Below are 22,935 nucleotides of genomic sequence, written 5' to 3'. Positions count from 1 at the left end.
AATGTCTCAGTAGTTGGGAGTGGAGGGCAAAGGGCTTTTTTTTCACATTTCCTCCAAACACACATTAAGTTGAAAAAGTCACGCAAGCAGAAGGGCAAGAGTAATGGTGTAACAGAGCCCTTAGGGAGCCCTGACAGAGCCCTTGCAGAGCTCTAGCTGACACTTAACACCAGTCCCCTAAATGGACGCAGAGCTCCCACATACTGTGGAGGGAAGAAGAATTGCTCTTGGTGGAAGGAGAAAATGAGATTCAGGAAAAGCCTCCTCAGGGCCCTCAGGAGAAGCAGTGAGAAGGGGAAGACCTGTGGTCACTTCTTGTTTGTGAGGGCTAAAGCTGAACTCCTTTTAGTCACTGTCCTCTCTTGCTCACCTTGTCTTGTTGATGGAGCAAGTTGCATTTTGGGAACTTCTTCAAATGGCTTGAATACCTGTATCTGTTTGAGCTCCCTCAGAAAACCTCGCTGACTACCCTCCTGTTCTGTTATTTGCTGCTCTTCCTTTCATTTATTTATTCTATAACTTGTTTCATTAACACATCTTTTCTAGACAAAGTCTGCAATACCTACACTGCGAAGAAGAGTTTTTTGCTCAGGAACCTCCCATCAGGCCTCCAGATGAGGACTTCCTGCAATGAAAAAATCAAAACCAAAAAAAGCCATGGTGTTTGGGGTTTTTGTTACAGCAGACTTACTAAAAAAAAAAAAGTAAGCCACTTGGACCTCCTAATTCTCCAGCTTCTCGTGTAGTTCAAAGAGCCATCACAATCAGACCTTTCAGCAAGTTGTCCCTCAAACTCTTTGTGGCCTGCTTTAGTGCACTTATCTGCTTTGCTTGCCACAGTTTAGGACTCTTTTCTATTGCTCTTACTTGGTCACAACTTCAGTTTTCTCCCAGCATGAGCAAGATTTTGTGTGGAAACTAAGGATCCCTGAAGGAAGTAACTGAGCAGAAGTGAGCCCTTGAAAACAGGCCACGGTCACGAGAACTGGTGAAAGACCACAGCAGCCTGGGACTGCAAAAGAGATGGTTTCTTAAATGCACTTCCCTGTGTCTCTTCTAGTGAGAAGTTACATGTTCCTTGTCAACACAGAAGACCAAACCAATGAACCAATTTAACAGCACAGTCTTGGGGTTAAAAACAAAAAAAAACCCAAACAAACAAAAAAAACCCCACAAAAACAACCCAGAAGGACACTGAGAAGAATTTCCCAGCTAGGCGGTAGTGTCACTCTTCAGGCTAGCCTCTAGAAACTGGTTTGGCCTCTACAAAATATGTTTCTAAAACATGGCACAATCCCTGCAGCACGCCTTGCACCCTGCAAGCTTGATGCGAAAGCACTGCTTCTCCAGGCAAGAGAAACAGTGGTGCCTCAAGCCTTCAGGAGCCATCCTGCAAGGCTTCCCCCTCAGGAATCCTGCTTTAACAACTCGTGTTGAGAAGAGCACCAACAGCTGCAACAGATTTAATTCCTGGCCCGTAGGAACAGAAATGAGAAAATCCACAGCACGCTGCTATAGAAATGGCTCATTCCCAGGCACCGGGAAGCATTTATTCAACCAAACACTAACACTTCCGTGGAAACAGAAACTGTTTCCGCACACACACACCATTCCAGGGAATTGTCAAGTGCAGATAAGCAATGTGATACAAGGTGGTTTTTAGCCACCTCACCGATCTGCCCCTTGGACTGGATTTTTTTTATTAAACTTTAAAAAGATGTTCTGTAGAAAATATTACAAGAGAACAAGAAGTAGCTAGAGTAACAGGCATCACCTCTCATCTTTAGGCATTCTCCTACATGAAAAAAATTGCTTCATCATTACAGAACTTGTTCCGTTCTTTCTTTTTCCATTTTGGAGAACTAAGAGTCATAAGGGTCTGGCTTTTGTTCTTCTTCATAGGAGGAGGCACCAAACATGACTGACAGCAGGGGCAGACCGTCTGTTAAAAACTTAGATAAATGTGTTGGTAAGAATGTCTTCCTGCTGCTGGTGGTGTAGGGTTCCAATGCCAACTGCTGGGGCTGGTAAAGGAGGTCTACTCACAAGACGGAGCTGAAATTTGAGTCAGGAGGAAATGATTAATGAAGCACAGGCATAGGATCACATCTTAAGGTCTTCTGATGCCATGGTAGTGTATCTACTGTCAGATACCGGGCAGTCCCAGCTGGAACTAATGCAGGAAGTTATCCTCCATTTCCCAAAGACCATGGCCCCAAGAACTTTATGATGATCTACCAGAGTAAACAGCAGCTTTGGATTCTCCTCCTACTCACTTCAAGCATGTTGTTTCCTACCCAAGATCTTTCATCATCCTATCTACTTAGACTATACACCTGGTAAAAGAAAGCTCCAGTCCTTTTCATCACCACTAAATGGTGCTATAAAAAGCATAAGTAGCTTAAATTAGAACAGACATTTTGTTTAGGTGTCAGGATTAGCTTTTTTTATGTAAGCACCACAGAATTTTGCATTCAAGGAGAACTTCAAACTTCATTTTAAAGACCAAAACACCATGGGAACATCTTACCTTAACCCCCAGCTGCTTTTCAAACCGTGGTGACACAAAGGACCATGGACCCATGTTCTGCGGTTCCTCCTGACTCCAGATAAAAACTAAAGGAAGGATAAGGGTACATTACAAATGCACATTTTTTTTTCAGCAGTTCAAGAAAAAGTTTTTTCTTTTGTAGCACCTCTGCCTTTTTTGTCTTGGCACCATCTTGGAAATGAGGGCTTGCCAGATTGAATTCCCTCACAGGTCACAGCTTGCTGAAGTCAAACCAAAAGTATGTCCACCATCAGGACATACAGTGGGTATATTTGCTTTTTGAACTGTTGTTTTCAAAAGCTACTTAAAGGACTGGACTGCAAAGACCAACGCAAAAAAATACCCCAAATGGTTCACTCCGATTTTTAGTAGTGCTTTACGGAAGCTAACAATAGCGGAGAGAAGTTATTTTAGCACAAGTGGTAAACATCTGTATTATCCCACTCCAGAAACACTAGATGTACAAGGGGAAGAGCAAAGAGGAGAAAGCCACTACAACACTTAATCCTAAAAGGCAGGCAACAGATTTAGTACAGTACTTCAAAGAGTCTAGAAACACAAAGGTAAAAATGTGGCTGACCTTTCGCACGGCTGTATTTGCTCAACTCTTGCTGTAGAGCTTCTAGAGGGAAAGGACACAGTTCCTCAAGTCTCAGAATAGCTGTGTTGTGCTGTTTCTCCCCTAATGTCTCTCTTTGCTTCACCAAAGCATAGTAATGCTTACCAGAACAGAACACCACTTGGGTAACACTGAAGAAAAAAAAGAATGTTTCCAAGTTTAGTGTTTTACAGAAACTCTATGCAGAACAGTTTCACACTTTCAACAAAAACAACCAGCCAAACTTTAAAGACAACTTTATGAAGCTAAATCACTACCCTACACCATCTTTTCACTTCTTTGCCTTCCCTTCCCTCCCGCTCCCCTCCAACAATTGGGAAACTAACCTTTGGGCACAGTACACCAGAGCCCTGTTTCCTCAGTAATCCTGGGAAAGTTACCTTACAATGGGATTCATCTCTCTTAGCTTTAACTATCTAAAAATTAAACATGTAGTCGAAGCTAGTCATCTATGCGCTCTCCGTAGAGAATAAACCAGAAAGGAAGAGAAGTACCAGCGACAATTCTCTCCCATACCAAAGAGGAACTGCCTGCTGGAGATACGCAATACCCTCCGGCAATCAGAGCGCTCTTGGCTGCCTAACCTTACTGGATAAAGGCATGGAGAGAAACCTCACCCTTTGTCCCTCACCATCCCACTTAAAAAAATAAGATGCTGAGATACTGCCAGCCTTTTGATTGTGGGTGAGCGTGCAAATATCAGAGATGCTGTCAGACTCAGGTACGACTGGGACAGGGACCATGTAAGAATCTTAGGAGGGGAAAAAAAAAAAAAAAAATGAAGGCGAGAATTTTCCACTGTGAACAAGATTGTCTATAATGTCTGAAGGGAGGGAGATACACACACACACAATTTATTATTGCCCTAACTTCACTTCATCAGCTCAGTTCTTACAACACCAGAACAAACAGCTGCTCCCAGTGACTGTCAGCTGACAGGCATGGCACAGAATAGCGCCCATCAGATTAGTAACCATGATCACATCCTCCCTGTGGGGGCAAGGGCTGAAAGCCTGAACGCTTTACCATTACACAGACAGGTACGGTAACCATCACCAAGTAAGAAGAAGAAGAAAAAAAAAAAAGAGAGAGAGAGTAAAGCTAAGTCACCCACCATGAAACAGCATTTTCCCCCCGAAACCTCTTTCGTATCACCTCAAACTTGAGCTGTTAGGTAGGAGAAAGGGACAGGACTTCCTTTCTGAGCCTCTCCTCTAAAAGAGTAGAGCTACCTTTTAGGATCTACGGAGGAGTCACCAATGACAGGCTTGAATGTTGTCCTTGGGGCCATTTCTTCAAAACTTGATACAGCAGCCTACATGGAGGAGAGTTTGAAGTTACCAAATCCTGCTGACTTTTCCCTCAGGCCAGAGGTGGGGAGAAAATACCAAGACAGGGTTTTGCTACAGGGTTTTTGTATAAAAAGATAGTCTTCCCTCTCCCTCGTGTTCCCGTTCCCACTCCCACTGATGAAAGGTGGGATGATAAGATTCTCAAGAACACCGCCAGACCTAGAATCAACCCTACTTCTAGCTCACCTCCACCCAGCTTTAATCCTCAATCTATCCAGCCCCAAACAGGCAAAACCCCATCAATTTGACCCCAAAGCAGGGATCTGAGAACAGAGAGGAATAACAAATACAAAGGGGAAGGGAACACAGTAGAAGAGGAGAAAAAAAAAAAAAAAAAAAAGAATAAAGAAAATAAAGTTTTCAGCTTACAGGGAGCCTGAGTAACATTTTGGGAGAAGCAACAATGAGAGGTTTCCTGAAGTTTCGGACCATTTGCCGACGGAGTAAATGGAAATACTGTGCTGGGGTGGTGGGATGCACAACCGACATGTTGACTTGGTCCCCATCGACTCCCTCTTCTGAGCTGTCACACATCTATATATAAGGGGAACATAGCAACACTTTGTCAAGAAGCAAGCAGTGCACCAAATATAGAAGAGAGAATCCAGGCACATAAGGCATGCTGACAGAAGAATAAATATCCCAATTCAGACAATTGATTGCCAGGGAAAAACAACTTCAGAGAAGAAATGGCTTTAACATTTAACTAGTAATATTGTATCTGAACTGCCTCCTTCTAGCACAGTGTAACCAGCGCATGACAGTTCGTCTGCCAGTGGAGAAGTCATGATTTCTCCATCAGAGTGGCAGCATCCCTCTAAGCAAGCTGCGATCCCCCTCAAGCCATTACTCAGATGAAAAGGCTTTCATTTACTTACTACAGTCACAACAGCGGTTTGTGGGTTTTTGTTTTTTTTTTAAAATGCACCACAGGTTTACTAACTGATATTTAACAGTGTCCAGCATTCTGTTTGTATGATCTGTGCCTGGACAGATCTGTGAGTGGTTTGCTCAAGAAGGTGGCTGCCTGTTTCTGATGCCAACCCTCAGAAATGTTTTCTGTAAGAAGCGCTCATCAGAGGTCTGCTATTTGCAACTCAGCAATTCTGTCTTGCTACCGGACTCGCTCTGTGGTACAGTGACATTGCTGAGGAGCAGCAATCAGAAAGAAGACAGCAGGCAGTACTGGACCATGTCCCACTAAGGCTGTTTGCAGAGGTCACAGGAAGCACTACGCAAATGTTACCACGCACCCACTCAGGCAGTGACAGAGATGCAAGAGGAACAGCAAGCATTTATTACAAGGTTCAGTCTGAGTCTTGCACCAGAGCTGTTGTGGCAGCGTTTAAACCGAAACTACTTCCTCATAACTTCTAGATCTACACTTTTCTTATCACAGTGCCTCCACTCTCAGACCAGCCCATTCCCATCTCATCATGGGGGTGTACTCCTGCTAAGTCTCCAGCTTCTGATGTCACTAGCAGGTACACCAGGAATGTGGCATTTTGTGACAGGACTCCCAGAGCACTGGCTGCCAGTGCTGCGATGAGGGATACGTGAATCTGAGAGGTGTGGCGGGGTACCTGTAAGAACCGTTCCATCCGGCAGGATGAGTGCTCAGGCCCTGCACCATCGTAGCCATGGGGTAGAAGAATCACTATCCCACTCTGCAGAAGCCATTTGGCCTCACCTAGAAACACACAGTGAGGAGGAAGGAAAGAATGATTTCCACAGAACACAAAGCTGCAAAACACATATTACTTTGCACAAACTACTCGGGGAAAAAAAGAACAGCTGATTTCTACATCATTAAATACAAGTCTGGAACATGCTGCTGGCATTTTGCCACGAGATTCACAACAGCACACATAAAATCATCTGAAGTTTCTGAAATTATCACGTAACTTTGGGCTTCCAGAAGACCGAAGCGTTTATGTGGAGCATGTGATGCGGTGAAGATTTTAAAACTTTGCCTAAGCCGTCACCATAGTATGCAAGAATCCTCTTAATGGAATTGTCCTCCTCACTAACAGGGGTCCTCAAAGGTAGCTCTCCAGTAAGCAAACCCCTAACCATAATTCATCGCATATTTTCTGCATACCTTCTCATTTGGTTCTCTGCAGGTGTGACCCAGGCAGCACCCTGTGAACCAGTCCTAGCTAACACAGCAGTGCTAGCCACAGGCTAATTCCCCTGGGCTCCATCAAACTTCCCGTGCTATTTAAGGGATTACAATTAAACACAGAAGGCATTTCACTCCAGCCTCAAATAGATGTTGAGGTTGGGTGGGATAAGAGGGCCTCTGAGAATTTCCATCTATTATTATGGAAGGACGGCAGAAGCCTAAGTGAGGCTAGATACCAAAACTCAGGATGGTTACATACAAGGAACCCCACTCTAGAAATACATCTTAGCATTTTCTCAGAACGTACCAACTCAAAGAGGTCTTTTTTTTTTTTCAGTATCTGAGCACTCAGAAAACATGCTAGAGTCAAACTGAGAGGTTGGTTGTTTGGTGGTGTGAGGTTTTTGTTTGTTTGCTTGTTTTAAATAATCACTGTTTTCCTTCTGTATTGCTTCAGGAATTTTTCAGCTGCCTTGAGAAGGAAAGGTACAGCCTAAAAAGCTATCACATATATATACTTACAGTAAAATAAACATATGGGGAGCGGTAGGGGAAGAAATGCTGTTAATATAATCAACTGTCCTTTCAGAATGACAGTCTTCTGCCAAGGATGGAGTGTCTTTCATTTTAGATGGATTGTCTTCAGAGAAAGTCAGGACCACACAGGCAAGCTCACAAGATTTATTGAGAAAACAGAATTATTTTCTCAACGCATTGCCCTTTTATTTTAAAGATGGAAGGATTTTCTAAAAATGTACTTACTATAAATGATTAAATTTAAAATCTATTATCTCCTTGTGCACTCACCTCCAGAGATGAAAGTGTCAAATATTATCTGGGCTCCATTAAAGAAGTCTCCAAATTGAGCTTCCCAAATTGGCAGTAACTTAGGGCTCTCAATACTCATCCCATATTCAAAACCAAGCACAGCTTCTTCAGACAAGGGACTGTTACTCACCTAACAAAAGGAAATTGTTTGGAGGGGTGGGTGAGGACGAAGACAACCCAGGGCTAAGAACCTTTGGAACCAGGCACATCAGTGCTAGGCACACTGAGGACATGCACTCTTAAAGGCAACTAATGGTCAACTCTTTTTTTTTTTTTTTTTTTTTTAATGAAGACAATGACGGGACAAGAATAATAGTTGATCTCTCAAAGAAAAGCAAAACTCCTTGTTTAATTTGTAAAAAGGGTAACTACAAAGAAAGGAGATGCCCTGACAGTTTTTATGTCTCTGTATCTGGGGTTTGCCGGAATATACAGGCTACCTAAATATGTCTCAGCAGCTTTAAAATATGCATTCTGTTTCAGCACAACTTGAAGAAGGTCGTCTTGTGGACCACAGAGCCTACCTCTAGGAAACCTTTCTGGTCTGGGGACATATGATTCAGAGGAATGTAGGTATCATCCGTCTCTTGGCAAACCAACATTGCATGTCGTTGGCTAAAGGTTCCTCTGCCAACATCTTGTCCGCTTAGTCTGATATTAAATCCTTGCCAAGCAATAAACAAAACACTGGATTAGTAAGTCATGTAAGAAGAAAACATGCAGGAAAACTCCCCACTCCTAAAATATTACTTAGGAAGTCTCTTCTTGAATTTCCCCCTCATCAGCAACACCAAATCTGAGCTGGAATTTTTAATCAGCAGCAGCTCCAACTCGCAAGCACGCTGATGCTCAGACATTTCTCTTTTCTCCTCTCTGCGGCCAAGAACTATTTTATGGTAAGTGGTCCAATTTGCCGAAGCAAACTGTAAAATATGTGCGTTCTGTACCACAGGTAAACAGAGATATGAACTCAGGCCAGAAAGCAGGGAAAAGAAATTGCAGCACAAAACACGCACTAACAGGTAAGTGTATGGGAGGCCCCACCGATGTCAGCTGCATTGCTCGTGTGCACCAAGTTTTTTGGGCAGTGAGTGGGAGCAATAACTTTTTGAAAACATTTAGTACTCAATCTACAAATATTAGTGACATACAGTGTTTACCTTCTCTCAGTAACATGCAAATGCTAACTGTCAAATTTATACCTCATATCAATCTTTGGACTTACAAACACCTAAGAAGCCTGAAGTTATACTTCATTGCCATCAAAGCAAAAATATTTTATTGTCTAGTTGCCTCTTACCTTGGCTCAACAGGGAACCAAAAGCTAAGGTTTCAGCTGTTGCCCAGTCCAGCTTTTTTCCTTCCTCCATTTTTTGAACTCTTGACTAAACAAGCAAACAACAAGGAAAAGTTACTGTTTTTTGCCTTTTTCCATCTATAACTGGAAAATAAAACACTATGGAGAGAAATGCTATATTCCTGCAGCCAGCTCAGGTTGGTTTGGAATACACACAGCCTTATTTCAGCACGCACCAAAGAAGGTTGCCCTGCAGACCACAGAACCACGGATGACCCACGTGTTCACTTATCAGTCAACAAACTGTGGATTGACAAATTAGATCTTAGTCTGAAAATATTAAAATCTCAGCACAGCAGAGAGCGTGCTCTTGACAGACTTTTGATTTGTCTGGTTAGCAGTGATGAAAGACACCAGGTGTAAGTATTTCAGTCTCCAGAGTTGTCCCCTGTTCTGGCCTGCAGAACTGCAGACAAATGATCAGACCCAGCTGTGATGTTCTTGCCTCGGGCTGGGAAGACAAGAACATCAGTCTTCTGAAATATTCAGCTCATGGCCTCTCTGTGTCTGCCAACCAGACACCTGCACATGGTCAGTCATCACTCAAAGGGAAATGTTCACAAACCCAAACCAATCCAATTATTGCACACAAACTTAAGAGCTATCAAAAACCGACTGCCGAACTTGGCCATGTGCTTGCTTATGTTTATATATACAAAGCAAACACTCACTACTGGCTTTAGAGACTGTGAACACTATTACCAAGTTCCTGATTCATTCTCTCACAAAGTACACGTCATAATCATAAAGAATATAAATGATAGTAATTTATCATAATAGTTTCTATTATTTTCAAGAATAATAAACTGTATTTTCTGTAAGCTTTTGTCTTCATTGCAACAAAATATTGTTGAAGTAACAAAATTAAGTATATGGTCAGATCTGGAGGAGAGGATGTGTCTTTCTCCAAAACTACAGGAAAAATGGCATAATCTTAGCCTCCAAAAAAGACAGCAAGCTGTCTCTCCTAGAGAATACTATGCTATTTTCTAACTGCCAGCCTTGCTGTGTCTAGAGGTTTTCCTGTAACAGGTCACATCTTTGAGCAACGGGACTAGAAGCATCATCACGCCCTACTGACCTGCACGTAGGTCTTCAGAAGATGGCTGTGCATCTGGAGTTCTTCAGGAACCTCTACAGACTTGACTCCAATAAACTGCAGAAGTGGTACAGGCATACCTGTGTCCCAAGTGGTGATTTTAGCAGAAGGCTCGACGAAGCCTTTCCAATGAGCCTGCAGGTTGGTAGGAGGTGGACTATACAAAGTCATGTTGGCAAGATGATCATTCAGTTTTGAATAGTATGTCGTCTTTATCTCAGACACTTCAACCTCAGTCATGAGCCCAGCAGCTATTAGGTGTTCTGCATATGTGTCTGGGATACTCTTACGGGATCTGTCAGAGAGGGAATCAAACCCCATAGACATTAAGCCTGAAAACAGTGTCACTGCAGAACACAGAAATAGCACCTTACTACTGTCAAGTACCATGGACAACTAAAATAAATGATGCCCTGGTGCACTATACTCATTTGCACCAAGTTTGCTTTCCTAGCATTTCCAGAAAGATAACAATTATCTTGGATATGTGCTTTGCAGTCTTTTTTTTTTTTTTTTTAAAGTGCCTATAGTTGGCAGTTACAGGTAAAAGCAAGTCAAAAAACCTCCCAGTTAGACTAACTCTGTGCTATCACATGTATTTTCTTCAGACAAATTGACAGTAGGATTTCAGTATTAACTGGGAATCAAGCCATCCGTTCTGTAGATGCTTCACCTTGAATACCAGAATTCATTGGCCAGTAAATTTTTATGTCTGTCTTCCTTTGAGGATAAGGATGGAATCTGAATACATTTAAATGCTCCTAAAGATGAGTCCCCATTGGAACCAGCAGGATCAAGCAAACAAGAGACAAACGTCGCATTGGCTTCCTGCCCGTTCTGCCACATTATCTGTGTTTCCCTCTGCCGCACAGAAGACAACCTTGCCTTCTGATTACTAGCCATCATGAATTTGAAATCTAAGGGCTATGCGCAAGATTGCTCTCCAAGAGGCATCAAGCAGCATCTTCAAGGACCAACACCAGCAGTTACCTTCAGTAACGCATCATTATCAGACTCCCCCCATCAGGTGCGTTACCCTTACCTGATGATTTTGTACATACTGGGGTTGGTGAAGAACGGCTCATCAAGTTCATTGTGGCCCCACTGCCTGTAGCACAGCAAGTCTACTATTACATCCTTGCGGAACTGGCGCTGGTACTTGACAGCCAGGCGTGTGGCACGGACAACTTCTTCAGGATCATCCCCATTCACATGGATCACGGCACATCCAATAATTTTACCTGCCCAGGGATTCAAAATATAACAGTAAACACACTCAACGCCTTCCAAAGAACATGGGCACACACCTACTCTGATGAAAACTACAGACAACTCAGGTGAAGTGCATTTAACAAAAACAAACCTACAAAAGATGGGGTTTGTGATAAGAGCTGGGCTAAGAAGTAGGAGTCCCCCCTGAGAGAAAGTGCAATTAGTCCAACCTGTTTTATTCATTACAGTTTGAGCACAACTTTTTTACCAGCATTAAATTCCCAAACAACTTCTTAAATCTGGATAGAAGTCTCCAGGGAACAGGAGAGAACTATTTGGTCACTTCTCTTTCAAAAACTGAGTTTTGGTTCCTTCTTATCCTAAGCTATCACTACTATGAGTTCATACAGGCCAGAAACAATCCTCTCCCTTGGCTAGGTGTCATTCTATCCAATAGCCCTCCAAAGCAGAAAGGTCTCTTCATTAAAGAGAACACTGCAAAATTCAAATGTCTTAACACTTTCTGCTGTATGACAATTTGGCTGCAAATCTTCCCAGCAACAAAGTCCTCCTCTTGTACTTTATCTGGCCAAATTCTGGGAAATTAAGATGCTTCAGCCATTCCCGACCCATGCCAAGTTTCCCTCCCTAGCAAAATCCTCAAGCTCAAATGGGTAACACCATCCTTCCTCAATGACCAGATAAGAAGAAAGGAAAACTAAGGATGCAGGAGATTGAAGGAAAGAAAAAAAAAAAAAAATCACGAACACAAAACCAGTCCAGTGAAAAAGTAGTAATAACATGTTATCTCCTTATCAGATTTAGTGGATCTACCTGTTCAGTTTGATGAAACTGAAGACAAAAACACTTAATGTTAAGACTTAAAAACATATATTAGTATATTTGTAATTCTAGGAGACATACACAAGGGAACTAAGTACTGTGTCTCTGATCTTGTTGATTATGATACATCTGTTTATCACTAAGAAAGACCAGTCTAAAACAAAAGACTTCCAGTTTAAGCTTAGAAATAGCACAAGACTCATCAAGTCCACTTGACAACAAACAAAAAAGAAGTATCTGACTTAAAAACCTTGCTCAGAAAACACAATGGAATTATTTTTATTAAATTTAACACGATATATTTAAAATATATCTATTATACGCTCCACTACAATACATTTTTAAAAGTTGCAAATGACATGGCAGAAACTTAGTTCTAGACTTCACTGTAATCTTGCAAATATTTTATAACATCATGTAAAAATGCGACAAGTTTTTCCCTTGACATTTAGTCTCTGACTTAAAGCAGATGGGAGAGAGCATATTTTTAGCATCTGAATTTTTGCTAGTAGGAGGTGGTAATAATCAATAATAATTTTAATTTCTACTCTATCATGAAAATGGAGATACATTAATCTAACTCCCTAGAGCTGACAGGCACTTGCTATAAAAAGCCCACAGCACAGCATAAATTCACACTGGAGTTTTTGACACAATAGGCAATCTTCCTTCTGATTCAACTATACATAGAATCATGGAATAGTTTGAGTTGAAAAGGGACCTTTAAAGGTCATCTAGCCCAACCCCCCTGCAAGAAGCAGGGACATCTCCAACCAGATCAGGTTGCTCAAAGCCCCGTCCAACGTGGCCTTGAATGTTTCCAGGGATGGGGCATCCACCACCTCTCTGGACAACCTGTGCCAGTGTTCCACCACCCTCGTTGTAAAACATTTTTTCCTTATATCCAGTCTGAATCTGCTCCCTTCTATTTTAAAACCATTACCCCTCATCCTATCACAACAGTCCCTGCTAAACAGTTTCTCCTCATCTTTCTTATAAGCCCCCTTTAAGACACATACCAATATCACTACAGTACAGAGAGGATCTTCCTCGCTCTGGAGGAGTGGTATAGCCCAGCTGGTTATTAACAATCAAATGGATGCTCCCACCAACTCTGAAATGTGGTAGATTAGAGAGGGTCAGTGTTTCAGGAACAATCCCTTGCCCAGAGAAAGCAGCATCACCATGAACCTACATTAGGGAAGATGGAAAAGTCTCATTAGAAAACACTGAAGGAACAGCAAAATCAAAACTATAACTCATTAAGCAAGATCCTTTTAAACTGAGTAGGTAGAACAGATATAGTTGCAACCGGACCCATTTCTTAACCCTTTTCAGACTACTACTTTCATTATTTGAGCCTTATCACAAACACAAGGTCAGAGCAGCCAACGTCTCTACATGAGTGACTGATGTAATCCCTACAATATCTTAAAATTGACCCACCAGCGCACAGGTGACTGCAAGTACCATGGCTACAGCAAAGCTGCAGCAGTCGGCAGCGAGTTATCGACCCCTGAACAAAAGGAAGCCAGTCACCACAGCATTGCTACACTCTTTGCTGAAAGTAAAACGCTGGTGAACTGGGATTTACGCCTACTGCCACCTTATCAAATAGAGACAAAAACAGATACGATAGGGGAAAAAAAAGTGGAAAAATAACTGAATGGCATATAAAAGTAAATAAGAGAAATTAAATGGCAGCACTGGGTTTTATACAATTCTAATACAGAGACTTTTTTAAAAGGCATCACAGAAAACCAAAGTTAACTACTGCAAAAGAGAGATAACACAGTATCCCCACTCTACCCCTTACCATGCTACACTTGTTCCTGAAGTACTGAGTTTTCACTTTTCCTTTCCAGTTTCTCTTGCTGCCTAAGAAGGCTATGCATCTCAGTCACACCATTTGAGTGAAGACCCTAGAACATCTGAAAGAACTTTATGGCCTTCAGTACATCCCAAAGCATTAAAGCCTATAGACAGCGTGACAATTCAACTACAGAAGACTCTTCACATGCCTCTCAACCCCAGAGGATTCAATTCCTGTGGGGCAGGTAGGATTTTCCTCATTCTAGCAGAAAGCTGGAAAGCTAGCATGTTTTTTTTTTTTTTCTGGGCAGCACTAGCAAAGAACGTAAAAGGAAGGTCACCACCAAGTTTAATTCATCAAACAGTGACCCTGACAGTAAAATGTCAAATGTGAAATTTATTTCAGGGAGACCTCATTCACAGATTTCAGTTCAAATCATGGACACCAGAAGTTGCTTGATGTCCAGGAAGTGGAGTTAAGGTACGCGGGAAGGTGAAAGATATGCCACTCTTCAGTAGAGATGGACAATTAAACATTGCAGAAGTCTCCATGGTACTTATCCAAGGAAGAGTTTTATAGTCTTCATCTATTCCGAGCACAATGAAGTTCCAGAAGAGATCTTCACACCTTGTTCAACTAGGCTCACCACTGACACTGGCACTTCAGCTGATCTTTACTCTTTTTACTCTCAAGCTCTGGCACTCAGGCTAGTAGAAGAACAGAACAAATGCCAGAGTAAACCTCAACTCAGTTTACTCAGTTTCTACACTTACATTTCTCGAGAGAAAGCACTATGAAAACAGAAAACCCAAGAAGAAACTTCCAAATCAAGATTCTGAAAGAGGAAGCGTCTGCTTTCATCTCCTTCTTGATTGTATGAGAGCAGTTAACAGTCACAACTGTAAAAATATGCCTTTTTTTTTTAAATCTAACTCTTAGACCTCTTAAAGACACAATCACAAGTACTGATGTTCACATTACATTAAACATTTTCTTTCTTTTGAGAATATTTTGAGTCAGTTTACTAACACGGAGGTGCTAGCTCAGAGTCAAATGTTCTTCTCTACTATGCAACCACGTCTACTACCGCTTACCCTTCAAAAACCAAAAAGTCTTGGGGTTTGTTTTTTTTTTTTTTGGTGTTTTTTTTTTGTTTGTTTGGGTTTTGGGGTTTTTTTGTTTGTTTGTTTGGGGTTTTTGTTTGTTTGTTTGGGTTTTTTTTGCGCACAGGAAGGGTCCATTTATCCTGAAGAATCTTTGTTTAAAGAGTCATAGTAGTTTCATTACTACATGATGAAGGTCTAACGTTATGAGACAAACTCTAAGAAGCAATAATACCTTATCAAACTAACTGACATAACTGCACTGAAAGATGAGGAGGAGACGCACTAGGCAGCAAACTTTTTCTTCCTGCTCTTGCATGCCACAAAACTTTTTTTTTTTTTAATTAAAAAAATAAGAGCAATAAAACCCTAACTTGCCTCTAGTTTTCTCAATGCAGAAAGGAGAATACAAAATATTTTCTCAGTATCCACATCTTTCCAGCAGGAAGCAAAACATTTATTTAACCAAAACACGTTATCACTTCTACCTGTAACTTCCTCCACATTTATTATACTTCACAGGAGAACAGTTCTGTCCTAACTCATTCTTACTCTCAGCTTCAAAAAATGTTAAGAGATTGACACACTTGTGTTTCCAAGCTGAATACAATGCAAGAAAACTTATCAAGGAACTATTTAGACAGTTCAAGGAGTAAAAACCAATGCCAGCAGACTTTCTTAAACAGTACCATGATAAAATGACAAAATTCTAAATCCTTCTGTTATTTTGCAACCTTGTTGATAGCTCTTCTCCAAACCCATGTAATTTAAAAGAAGGATAACCGTGGTGGTTTAATTGCAAAAGCGGCCTGTGAGGAAAGGCACACATGCCTCTCAATGCAGAGTATTACTAAAATAAAAGAAGTTATCAGAATCACTTCTTCAGAAACCTTAGAAGTGGAATTGTTTAAATGCCAGTATCACCACATATATCACCTGGAAATCTTTCTTGCCCTCCTCTTTCTCCATAAAGAGGATCCTATTTCTTGATAGTCTACATTTATTCAGGGTTTTTTGGTATTTCTATTTACACCACTTCTATTCACATGCTAGTCCAGGAAGTCTTACAAAGATCAGATATAAATTGTGAGCAAAATACCTGCAGGCAAATAACTTTGTCTCCAGGCTGTGCGGAGCTCTCTGGGGAGTAATCTCCATCGCATAGAGTCTGTTGCCTTCCCCGTGTCTTGCCCACGGCCACTGGATTGATTGCTTCCAAGTGTGAGGGGTTAGGTAGCAAAGTGACTCGCACAGGCCTGTGTGAACCAAAGTCGAGATCTACAGAAGATGTCAGGTGGGAGAGAACATCCCCAATGGCTGCTGAATTCTCTGGAAACTCGCTCAAACCACGCATCTTACGGAACATGAGCTGCATGGAAATAAATTTGATTAAATCCCCTTCATGATTCGCTAACACACTGAAAGAAAAACATTTACAGAACCGTATGCTCTCCTACTCCTGAAATTGCAAGCATGCTTCAGGTAACAGATAAAGAGAACTTCATTGTAATTCTTTTTAACAGCCTCCTGCAAAGATCTGTTTGAGGTGCTGACAGAAGGGGAATACGCTCTCACACAGGTAACTTTACTGCTTCGGCATTCGCAACACAACAAACTTGTAGGTTTTTATTTCATTGCAAATAAATTAGGCACAGAACAACTGTCAATGAGACTGTAAGTCTCTTACCTCAGGTGGAAGCTGAAGTAAACCTGTGAGAAGATTAAGTCTTCCACGATGAGGCATTCCAAGAATGATATCTGTCACACCGCTGTACGCACACATCTTGAACAGCTCGTGGAAGAAACCCATCATACTCTCCGCTCCTTCACCACCATATCGCTTCACTGTGGCAAACTTTGTGGCTAAGAAGTGATCAAACTCCTATTAAAAACAGGAGAACTTCAGTATTAGGCTATTTTAAGTAGCAGTCTTCCGTTTAAAAAATTGAAACATAATTTATGTCAGTGCCTTTAAGGCATACAACCTAAGAATACCGCTGGAAAATCCCATCTCATTCTCCACCCATGCAATCTAAGACCAGAAGCAATGATGAGCACAAGAAATCAGCTCTTATCTCCTCTTAGGCAGAAAAACGTTGGACTGAGGACCAAAGTGTCTCTAACATGGAAGGAGATGTATGAAGAAATATAACACCAGAGCAATTTACAAATTCCTTGATAGTTTACCCCTTTTGAGTGGAAATTAAGGAATGGTGTTCTTCTACAGTATAAACATTAACTATCCTGAGATGGAAAGTGCTAGACAAGCACGGCATTTAACTTTGATTACTATTAATCGTAGTCCTTAGTATATAGGTAGAAGAATGCTTGAGAGAAGCAAAATGAATGAGTCTATATTTACTTCATTTTCCTCTCACTTTACTCCATTCACCTACTCCTAGACAGCTCTCATAAGTCAAAGTTTTGGAAGCACTGGAAGTGTCTGTAGTGTTTTGAAACTGAAGACTGAAAATAAATGGTCTGTAACTGAGAAGGGAAAACTGAGCCACAGCCAGAGATGCGAGCCAACTGCTGAGCACCTTCTAGTTAAGCAACATTAAGTTCTAAGGAATAACATATACAAAATTAGTCACACATCAAAACAGTTTTTCCCGCCAGGGTTAAGTTCTACACTCTAGGTACAGTTCTGGTCATACCGAAATCAAAATTGGACACATTGGGGCTCAGAGTTCAACCTCCTGTGTCACTGTCAAATTCTTCTAACTGCCAAAGAGGCAAGAAAAATACAAAGTGTGCCATATACTTCTGTTTAGTCATTGGTAGATATTACATTTAACACTCCTTCCACTTGGAAAACTGGGAACAGCAACACCTTCACAGATCCTGCTCTTCTACCTTTCCATCCTTCTAGATAACACGGGAAGAAAAGGGGAAAAAAAGATTTTTTTTCACAGTATAGAAGTATTGGAATAAGTTCTCTCTATACACTTTGCAAGTACATACATCTTTCACTTCCTTACAGAATGCATTGCACAAAGGTTCCTTTGCTGAAAAGCAGCAAATTTACCAGTGCTATATGGCTAATACCTCAGTCCAGCTCTGTTTTGCTCTCCCAAAACCTTGAGAGACAGCATACTTTAAAGCTAGTAAAACAGATCAGCATGCGGGTGAAAGGAAAACACAGAACAGCTATACCAGAGCACAAAATTTCATAGAGCTCTGCCCAACCTTTCATTCCCATCAGTAACATTTAATATAAACTGTCAGATCATTAGTTTAAGGGAATCTCACTTTTTAAGACTAACTACAGCACTTTTTTCAGGCAAGACCTTGTACTTCCTCTTGCACACTGTCAAAGCCTTTCCGGATAGCAATTTTTCCTTTTCTGTGTGAACAATGTCTGGAGCAGTGAAGGGTTCATGACGCACTCCATGACTGTTACAGTGCAATAGTAGTGAACAAGGTACCTGGGACTCCAGCAACAGTTTGCACAAGTGCTTCTTCTCTTCAGGTGTAAAGGCTTCTTGTTTTAGCTCTTCAAACCTTTTAGCAAACCACTCTCTCTCCTCCAGAGTTGGAAGCTGGCTTGTTTCTATGGAAATATGCCCACAGTATATATGGTCAAGGTAAGCCAACACATCTTCTAGAGAAGCCTCTTCTTTTCCCATGTTTAGAAGCCCTGGAGGGAAATAAATATTATTAGCCATTTTGGGGGAGAAGGGGAAAGCACTAAGACTTAAACTGTTGTCTTGCAATTACACTAACATTTTAAGTGTCCAAATTAATGTCTTGACAACCTTTCCTCCATTTAAAAACAAACCTCAGGAAATTATTTTAAAAGCACACTTCAGTGGTATTAATATGAAGGTTGCATGCTTATTTTGTAGGGTGCTCAAACTGCCTTTCTGAAAGAGTTTACCATAAATGAAACAAAGCCACTGATTTTGTGACTCAGTATCTTGTAGCTCAGAGAGATGAGCTCCAATCCCAGCTGTATCATAGGTCAACAAGCACCTGTTTTGCAGATGGAGAAAATAAAGCACAGAAAGAGACCCGTCTTTGTTCAAGGCCGCAGCGAGAGCCCAAGAGATCTGAGAAAAGCTAAGTCTTGACTTCTGCCCCAGTGCTCTGGCAGCTTCACTGCAGCGTTAAGTATTATGCTAAATCATAGAATGTTACAGCAACACGAGAAATTAATGTATAACCTAAGTAGCTGCAAGAACAAGTAAAAACTTATGGTTTCCAGAGATTCTAGGAAGTAGCCACTCATCACACGATGATTTCTGCAACAAACATGTAAGTAGGCTGAAGTTAACAATCTTCCATCCAACAGTTCATTACTGATTGAACCACCACTCAGTATTTGGCTCTTCCACAGCAGACACGGCCTCTTAATAAATCACTCGTGAAGATGATTTGCTGTGATAAGGCTGCAGACTCACCTGTAGTAACGAGAGGCCCTTTAAGAACTTCTGCCAACTCTTGGATTTCGGGTACCACATTCATAACAGCTTGGCCAGCAAATAGAGGGTTTATTTTGGCTGCCTTGTGGCCATGTTCAGCGTATGCAGTTATTAAGCGAGCAAGAGCATGGTCAACTAAAACCAAGAAGAAAGCAGAACGGTATCACACACATGCTCACATTTGATCCATTTACAGCACCAGCACAGGAGTATTCTGTCCATTGATAATCATCAAAGTTCTGGCTGGAAAAATAATTTTTCTAAGCAGTTGTTTTCACCATATCACACCACAACAGCTTTGATATTCAGATTGCTGAATCTAATCTTCTCACCATCAAATTTTCAAGCAAATAGACTCTAGATTTCTGCCACGGCTCCCTCTCATTGTAAGGCTCCTGTAAGCATATGCAAAGCTATTTCATTTTCCTACAAATGTCTCTACAATAACAGGTACGTCCAACTCAAGAATGGCACACAGTACCAGTGAGCAAAGTCTTACTCCTCAGCCAACGCAAATTATACCACTTTTGCTTCCCTGTTCCTTGCTAGAATGACAGGAAGATAGGGTCTTAACAATAATTCAGGTCCTACGACTTAAATAAATAAATAAATAAAAATCTTTGTCTACAGGAGACACTAGCCAACAGCACGTGCGCATGCTGAGCCAGACATAGTAAAAATCCAAATATGTGAGCATGTTTTTCAACAGACACCAGCAACACACTGTTGCAGGCACTTTGTATCAAGGTCAAAAAAGTATCAACATAAGTAGAACCTGATCAGCTGAGAGGTCATGCACGCAACATGATGGTCACTGAGCACATGCCAGAGACCAGATCAATAAACGGCAAACCAATAAAACATATTTCAAGCAGAATCTGCTACAAATTAATGTTATGAATGGGTTTATAATACATTTTGACCATACGCGGTTTTTTTGACCCTGATAAAGGCACAGCCCTGACAGTATTTAAGTCTGAAGTCTTTCACTTTCCAAACCAATGCAATTTCTGAGAGCATTTCACTAAGTTATTTCTCTGACGTTCATGTTTCCGCTGCCAGCACTCGGCGTCTACAACAGAAGAACATAATGCTAACATCTCCCACAAGACTCTCAGCAAAAAAAAAAAAGCCATTTAAAAGCAATTTTTAAAATTAATGTAAAAACATATTACCACCTTCCTTGCTTAACAAGGAGGCTACTTAGTGATGGAACTAGCTGTCCAGGAGCTAACAAAGCTACTTCACTCCTGCTTCTGTGCAACGGGCTTCATTCCTCTCAGAGTCTCCCGAGGCGTTACTGCAGGCATGACACTCCTACCCCAGAGAGTTTCCCGCTTGAAGTTATTTTTTCTGTGTTATGAACCTGAGCTAAAAGCATTACAGTTATTGCTACTGGAGTTACCTGTACGTAACTATTGTTCAAGCACAATAATATTTAAAAAAAAAAAAAATCACAGGTGTTTTTATGAGAAGTAAAACTCCACGCGAGCACATTACCAAGGTACTTCAGCCCCTCACCGTCCCTGCAGCCCGGGGGAGCTAGGCAAGGTACCCGCAGGCTCCCCGAGGAGCCAAGGCAAAGGACTTTGGGGGCAGGCCCGCCCCACTCTCAGCCCTCCGGGGCGCAGCGAGGGCGAGCCGAACCCCGCCGCCAGCCCCGAGGGGAGGCGGCGGCGGCTCCGGATCGACGCCCGCGGGCTCTCCCCTCAGCGCTGGCGGGGCCGCCGGCTCCTCGAGGGGCAGCCGAGACCCAGCCTCCCTCCCCACCTCCGGGGCAGCCCCGCCGCCTTCTCTTCCCCTCAGCCCAGCGCAGCCCCGGGCAGGAATGGCGGGGGCGGGGGAGGGGGGGGGGGGAGGACCGACCTGCTTTGCCACTCGCCCCGGCGCCGCGCGGCTCCCCCGACCGCCCGCTCGCCGCCTGCTGCGGTTTGTAGCCGTAGACGCCCCGCTCCGTGCGGTACCAGCGCCGCAGGCCGCCCCGCCACAAAGCCCAGCGCACGGCCCTCGCCCCCGACGCCGCCATGGCCGCCGGCCCCGCCACCGCCCCGCGCGGGGTGGGGCCGCCGCTTCCCGCCCCGTTCCCCGAGGGGTCAGGCGGCCTCGGTGGCGGGGGGGGGACCGTAGGGCTCGGCTGTGTGCCCACGCTTTAAATGGGAATGTCCAGGCTACTCCTCTGATCCTCCCAGCCACTCCAGAAGCGTATTCCAGTATCCTGGCATTTCCTCTTAAAAAGCTGCCTAAATTTCCGATTAACAGCCTCTAGGAAAGCGTATGGAAGCTTTCTCTTGTGCGTACGGTACGCCAGATTGTCGTTAGACTGCAAAAAGACACAGGAACCTCATCACCTCTGGAAAATCTACCAACAAGAGACATGAGTTATACAGAAACAAAGTTTCCACAAAACCTAAAAGCTTCATCTAAAGTCTTCAGGAGCCTGCAAACCATTTCCAAACACATGAAGGACGAACAGGCATCAGGAGTAGTCAGCACAGCTTCACCACGCTTGACCAACTCAATAAACTTCAACAAAGTGAGCGGCCTGGCAGATGAGGGGAGAGCAGGGGACATTGCCTACCTGGACTTCTATGGCCTTCGACACTGTCTCCCCATAAGATGCTCACAGAGAAGCTGGTGATGTGTGGACTGGATGAGTAGACAGTGAGGTGGGTTGAAAAGTGTCTGAATGGCCGGGTCCAGGGGATGGTGATCACTGGCATGGAGTTGAGCTGCAGGCCGGTAACTTGTGGTGTATCCCAGGGGTCTGTGGTGGGTCCAGTCCTGTTTAACATCTTCATTAATGATCTGGATGATGGGACAAAGTGTACCCTCAGGAAGTTTGCAGATGGGATGATTCTCCCCCTCTACTCCGCTCTTGTGAGACCCCACCTGCAGTACTGCATCCAGCTCTGGAGCCCCCAACATCAGAAGGACATGGACCTGTTGGAGCAGGTCCAGAGGAGGGTCACGAAGACGATCAGAGGGCTGGAGCACCTCTCCTATGAGGACAGGCTGAGAGAGTTGGGGCTGTTCAGCCTGGAGAAGAGGAGGCTCCGGGGAGACCTGATAGTGGCCTTCCAGTACCTAAAGGGGGCCTGCAAGAAAACTGGAGAGGGACTTTTGACAAGGGCATGTAGTGACAGGACAAGGGGTAATGGGTTCAAACTGGAAGAGGGTAGATTTAGACTAGATATAAAGAAGAAATTATTTACTATGTGGGTAGTGAGGCACTGGAACAGGTTGTCCAGAGAAGCTGTGGATGCCCCATGCTTGGAAGTGTTCAAGGCCAGGTTGGATGGGGCTTTGAGTGACCTGGTCTAGTGGAAGGTGTCCCTCCCGCCCAGGGCAGAGCAGTTGGAACTGGATGATTTTTCAGGTCCCTCCCAACTCAAACCATTCTATGATTCTGTGAAACAAATCTGGGAGGAGTGGCTGATACATGAGAGGATCATGCTGCCATCCAGAGGGACCTCAACAAGTTGGAGAAATGCACTGATGGGAACCTCATGGAGTTCAAGAACAAGAGGTGCTGTCGTAGTTTAGCCCTGCTCAGGACCAAGCTACACAGTCTCTCACTCACTCCCCCCACCTCCAGTGGGATGGGGCAGA

At 42.9% G+C, this 22,935-nt stretch overlaps 1 protein-coding gene across 2 annotated transcripts; it reads right to left on the bottom strand.

Moving 5' to 3' along the window:
- Window positions 1-1,515: 1,515 nt before the first annotated feature.
- On the bottom strand, window positions 1,516-21,364 carry DHTKD1 (dehydrogenase E1 and transketolase domain containing 1). 2 transcript variants are annotated; one of them, XM_086745066.1, is made up of 17 exons: window positions 21,193-21,364; window positions 19,306-19,461; window positions 18,331-18,542; window positions 16,590-16,784; window positions 16,002-16,271; window positions 13,006-13,177; window positions 10,974-11,172; window positions 9,914-10,226; window positions 8,776-8,860; window positions 8,000-8,139; window positions 7,455-7,605; window positions 6,106-6,212; window positions 4,892-5,056; window positions 4,403-4,485; window positions 3,132-3,301; window positions 2,531-2,616; window positions 1,516-2,055 (listed from the first exon to the last, which is right to left on the bottom strand). In XM_086745066.1, exons 1-17 carry the CDS (start codon window positions 21,350-21,352, stop codon window positions 1,954-1,956), a joined length of 2,766 nt encoding a protein of 921 aa, XP_086601192.1. In that variant the 5' UTR covers window positions 21,353-21,364; the 3' UTR covers window positions 1,516-1,953. The 2 variants fall into 2 exon arrangements, with proteins under 2 accessions (XP_086601192.1, XP_086601183.1); XM_086745057.1 differs by lacking the exons at window positions 7,455-7,605; window positions 8,000-8,139 and having other exon boundaries at window positions 21,193-21,352.
- Between the last annotated feature and the right edge of the window lie 1,571 nt (window positions 21,365-22,935).

The sequence above is a fragment of the Chlamydotis macqueenii genome, chromosome 1, assembly GCF_036417535.1.
Source record: "Chlamydotis macqueenii isolate bChlMac1 chromosome 1, bChlMac1.mat, whole genome shotgun sequence".
NCBI classification, from domain to species: Eukaryota; Metazoa; Chordata; class Aves; order Otidiformes; family Otididae; genus Chlamydotis; species Chlamydotis macqueenii.
Note: the sequence above shows the minus strand (reverse complement) of the source record. Positions and strands in the feature narration are given on the sequence as shown.